Below are 5,421 nucleotides of genomic sequence, written 5' to 3' on the forward strand. Positions count from 1 at the left end.
TATCTATCTATCTATCTATCTATCTATCTATCTATCTATCTATCTATCTATCTATCATCTATCTATCTATCTATCTATCTATCTATCTATCTATCCATATTTTATACAAGAGAATAGACAGATAAATAATTTAAAGAGAGGAGACTGTAAGATACTTATAAATGATAAATAGATTATTCTTATAATCATAACATTTATTGAGTTACTGTTCTCATCTGTTTTTGTTGCTCTGTTGAGATTACACACAAACTTTCTCTCTGACTTACTTTGTGCTTATTAGTTTTTATAGTAGTTTTTGTTCAGTTACTCTTTAGGTAATATTGCATAATAATTTTAAATGGATCTCAAAAATTTTATTATAGTATGCTAATTAAAATACAGAAACAAAATACTAATAAAGAAATGAAAGAGAACCCATTACTCATCGATTTCATTAAGAGGACAATAAAAAGATATTACAAATAACTCTATGTTACAAATTTTAATTGTCTAGATAAATGGATCATTTTCTTCAAAAATAGTACGTAGTCAAACTTATACATGGAACATTGACAATTTCAATACATATATACCTACAAAAGAATTGAATCAGTAATTAATAGCCTGTCAAAATAAACTTGTTAATATTAGATATTTTTTTAATTAATCCAACAGATTTTAAAAGAACTAACAGTTGTCTTCCATCTCTTCCACACTCCTGAAATGTTCTGATGTCTTCCAGCATTACTTGAACATCCACACCAGAGACAGACATTACAAGGTAAACTATGGACCCAAATCTTTCATAAACTATGATGCAATCCTCCCTCCAAAACAAAACCCAGAAAATAGAATTGAATACAACAGTGTGTATGAAAAATTATACATAGGTCTAACATCAGACAATCACTGTAACCTATGTAATTGACAATTTAAAGAAGCAAATTCATGTGAATATAAGGAAAGATGTAGAAAGGACATTTGATAAAATGCAATATTGTGAGATATTTTGATTGCACTTCGACAGAGCCTAGACTGACAATAAAATTTACTTAGAATCAGAGGGTGGAGCTGGTTACTAGCTAACCAAATTAGTCATAGAGGCTTTGAAGGATCAAGGACATATGTAGAGGCATATGAAGTAGTAGGGAGAGGCTTAGCAGATTCTCTGACCTTTAAGATTGTGGAGGGCAAGAGAGAGGTGGTCACTACTCTGCCTCTTCTCTGATCCATCATCATCATCCATTATCTGATTCCCGAATTTTTATTGATAAAATAATAGTTATATAAATGCTTCAATGTAACATTTGTTCAAGACAAAAGTTCTAACCAAAGTAGTAATCAAAAGGAATATCTTCAGTTTGATAAAATACCTCTGCAAAGTCTTGTGATTATTATCACGGCAAGAAAGGTCCTTCACATGGTAAAGGGGGCCACATTTATCAGAGTGGGAGTATTTAAAAACAGATTACTTTTGACTTGTGTATCCTGTTGTGAAGATTTAAAGATAAAGGTTAAGAATGGATTCAGTTCCAGTGTCACATGGAGATTTCAAAAAATACATGCTTACAGATGATAAATACAAAAACCAAAAATAAACAACAATGACAATAACAAAGAAAGCTTTTCTTCAAATGTAGGTAAGCAGCTACTAATGGTGGTGATTTGAGAATGTGAGGGTATTATTAGGAGATACATGTCTAAGAAGTGTTCCATTTTAGGGTGAATAAATACCTATTTAAGCATACTTCTACAATTTTTTTCTAAGCTTTCTTGTTTTCATATTCTTTAGAATCCATTTTTCTTTATCTTCAGAGTTATATAATTAAGAATTTCTGGGCAACATATTGATGTTTATCTTTTCCAATTGAACTTGACCAAAGTCATTAAAATTGCAGACTATTAGTACATATGAAACTATATTCTTACCCTTGAATGCTTCCCCAGATATCATGCCTTCAAACTCCAAACAACTGAAATATGCCAGCTTAAACCACATAAGCAAAACATAACAACATTCAAAATAAATCCATACTTTCACTCCACTTATAATGGCAGGAAAGTTGAAATTGGAGAAAAGAATTTATTTATTTATTTATTATTATTTGTGAGCGTATGTGACCAAATTGTTCTGTACTTCAATTTTAAAGAAAAAATTACAGTCATATTTCTGAAAAAATTATTTATTCTCTGTAGTTTTTCTAGTGACTATTGATACTTTTAAAAGGCATGAAATGATTGTTAAGTCCTAAAACCAAAGTCAGAAAATATATTTAATACTATGTTATTTTCCTATGCGTGGTATGCTATTCATGGTTGAAACACAAAGGTGTGTAGGTATGTAGTATACATTCATGTACAGGAAAGAGAAAGACAGACAGAAATAGAAAGCAACAGAGAGACAGAAATGGAGATAGTGAGAAGAGAGACAGAGAGAGATAGAGGGAGAAAGAGATGGAGACATTCTGTAAAGCAAGTAACCATGTCCTGAAGTTAAGAGTTTGCATTTTTATGCATAGGTTTAATTTTCTTCTTTAATCACCTCTTTTATATTGTCTATGTTTATATTCCTACCCATTTAGAAGTCTTTTAAAAATGGGTTTTGTTAAAAAAAATGAATATTTAACAGTTTTGCATTGAGCTTTTAAGAATAAAGAATTAAAAACAAGCTAACTGTACTGCCTCCTGTTTTGTACCTTTCTTTTCTAAACTCTGATCTTATCTGATGAACATCAATTTGTTAAGCCAAATACCACATTCTAGGAACTCACAGACAAGTCTGCAGGTACAATGGACTGGGACAAAGCAAATGATTATCAAGGAGGAAGGGGCTAGGAACAAAGTTGCCTTGTGTGGCACAGCTGGTAGAGCCTGGGGTGCTCAGAGAAGGAATGTAAAGAGGATGTTTAGGTTAAAAACAGTCCAGAGAAAGAAACACATTCCAGGCCAGCAGTATATTGGGCCAATTTATGAGGAGTGAACAAACAGAGCCATCTGGGAGAGTAAGATGCTAGATTTGGCTGCAAGAGTAAGTAGCAACAGAAACAAGCTAAAATAACAACAAGTACAGAGGTCAGGAAGATGCATTACTTCTGATTATGTTATTTGCTTTGGAATTTTACCCGAGAGTTCACAGTGAGTTATTTGAGGGCATGAGAAATTCACTTTAGCATGCAAACTGCAATTTCTCTTCAGTATCATGGTCTTCTATTATTTTCTTCTACTTCTATGGTCTTGTGTCTGTCTTCTAATTATTCTACACTCATGCTATAATGTTACCATACGGTAAAGAAGGGCAATTCAATAAACAAAGCACGAAAGTCCCAGGCTTACCAAATCCTTGGAGTGCTCCCCCTAGAATTTGGGCATCCATCACAGGATTGAAATTTGGAGCTGGGAAGATGGTTCCTTGAACCTGGTGGCAAAAGTCAAAACATAACAGACTGTATTAGTTTAATGAAAAGTTTCAGCAAAATTTTCCATAAAACATCTGCAGAAATTTCTTCTACAAGTTTAAATTACTATACTACACTGACATTTATTTTTCATCATATTTGTGTGACAAATATAGAAAGCTAATTTGGTTCAGTGTGTTTTATTTAGTGACTTACTCTATGTTGGTATCCATAATCCAAATAAGACATTGAGATTTTAGACCCACCAATAAAAAGATATAAGTACAAAATTTACAATATGTATTTTCTTAGGAACTGAAGACTACTTTATAGAAGCTGAAAAGAAAACCATATGAAAAGATATAGGCCATTCATCTGAATTATAAATATAATTCACTATTATTATAGTGCTTTTGGGGAACAAAAGAGAAGCTAAATTCATATGAGAAAAATTAAAATACTTGAATGTAGATTATGGTATTAATAAAAATTTGAAGAACCTAGATAAAATTGAAGTACTTGGGTGCAAAAAAATGACCCTTTCCTCTCTTTATGATAATAAAATAGCAGAATATTTAGGAAAAATTTCTGATTTCAGGCTCTGTATCCTGTGTTCACCCTCAACACAAGAGAGCTGTAAATCAGATATTATCAAGAACAAGAATCAGATTTCTAGATTTGTTGTCAGTGTGTCTAGAACGCTGGAAAATAAAAATGCTATCTAGCACTGGGCTGAGCTTTTGGAAATTAGTTGAAGATAGGGAGGAGGGATCATATGAACAGGGTGGGGAAGTCAAGATCATGTTTTGGAAAACCACAGACACAACTGACCAGAGCTAGTGGGAGCTTACAGACTCTGGACTGAGAGCTGGGATCCTGCATGGTACCTCACTAAACCGTCTGAATGTGGGAGACAGTGATGTGACTTGATGTGTTGGGGGAAGGTGCTGGCAGTGGGACCAGAACTTACCCTGGGTCCATATACCAATTTTCTGAGCCCATTCCTTATGGTGGGATACCTTGCTTAGCCTTGATACAGGATGGAGGGACTCGGTTACACCTCAAGTTGGTATGCCATACCTTGTTGACTACTCAAGGGAGGCCTTCCTCCCTCTGAGAAGTGGATGGAGGTGGGATGGAGGGAGGTGAGAAAGTGGGAGCAGGAGAGGGATGTTGAACTGGGCCTAGTATGTAAAATCAAAAGCTTTTTTTTTAAATAAAAAATATAAAATTTAAATAAATGCAATCTCATAGTGAATGAGCCTATGAGGGTTGCAGAATTTGAATGAGCTAGTACTTTGGGAATAAAATGTTAGATGAATTAACTACAGCATTGTAGTACTCATTGTCTAATGGAAGGTTAATCAGTTAAACAGAACAAGGCTGACCTAGTTAATTGTTAGATAAGTATCAATCTATTGATACCAAAGTATTTATTAAATGATTAATTTTGGAAAAAATAAAGGCTCTGTTTTTTTGAATTACAAATAGATTTAATTTTAAATGATATTGATACATGTGTAGCTATTAATTTGAAGTAGACCACCATGTAGTAACTGCAGTGTGAAATGCAGTCAGGTTTTATGCTTGGAAGTACGTCAGTGATGGTAGGCTATCCTCCTTCAGCATTTACATGGACAGGTAGATGTCATTAAAGAGAACTGCCAGAGTGTTTGTGTTTGTAATTCCACCACTTGGGAAGCTCAGGCAAGAGGAATCCGTGAGTTCAAGGCCAGGCTTATCTAAACAAGAAATTTCACATAGCCTGGGTTGCAGAGTGAAACTCTGAAGAAACAAAACATCTACCACTGCAAACCCATTCTTCATCTTCATTGCTCCCGTGTATTCAATGACAAATGAATTTCCAGTTAGCATCCAAAGTCTCAAGTTTGTTGCACATGAACTCAAGAACATTCTCTTGAGTTAGTGCCACTTATTGAGGGTGTTTAGTAGGTGAAAACAAAATTTTAACACATTTGTCCACTAAACTGTCATAGGGTGGGATTCTGTAAAGAGACAGGCAAGCATGTCTTCCATTTATTAAACT

The 5,421-nt window shown here is 33.9% G+C and overlaps 1 protein-coding gene across 1 annotated transcript in view; it reads right to left on the reverse strand.

The window, feature by feature from the left end:
• Window positions 1-4,376, reverse strand: part of Anxa10 (annexin A10) — a 41,897-nt gene extending 37,521 nt beyond the window's left edge. The window contains exons 1-2 of the mRNA XM_026777379.1: window positions 4,345-4,376; window positions 3,313-3,422 (exon numbers count right to left, since the gene is read on the reverse strand). Of these exons, the coding sequence (XP_026633180.1) occupies window positions 3,313-3,422; window positions 4,345-4,376 (142 nt within the window). The remainder of the gene's footprint in view (window positions 1-3,312; window positions 3,423-4,344) is intronic.
• Window positions 4,377-5,421: the final 1,045 nt, after the last annotated feature.

This window comes from Microtus ochrogaster, unplaced genomic scaffold (genome assembly GCF_000317375.1).
Source record: "Microtus ochrogaster isolate Prairie Vole_2 unplaced genomic scaffold, MicOch1.0 UNK61, whole genome shotgun sequence".
NCBI classification, from domain to species: Eukaryota; Metazoa; Chordata; class Mammalia; order Rodentia; family Cricetidae; genus Microtus; species Microtus ochrogaster.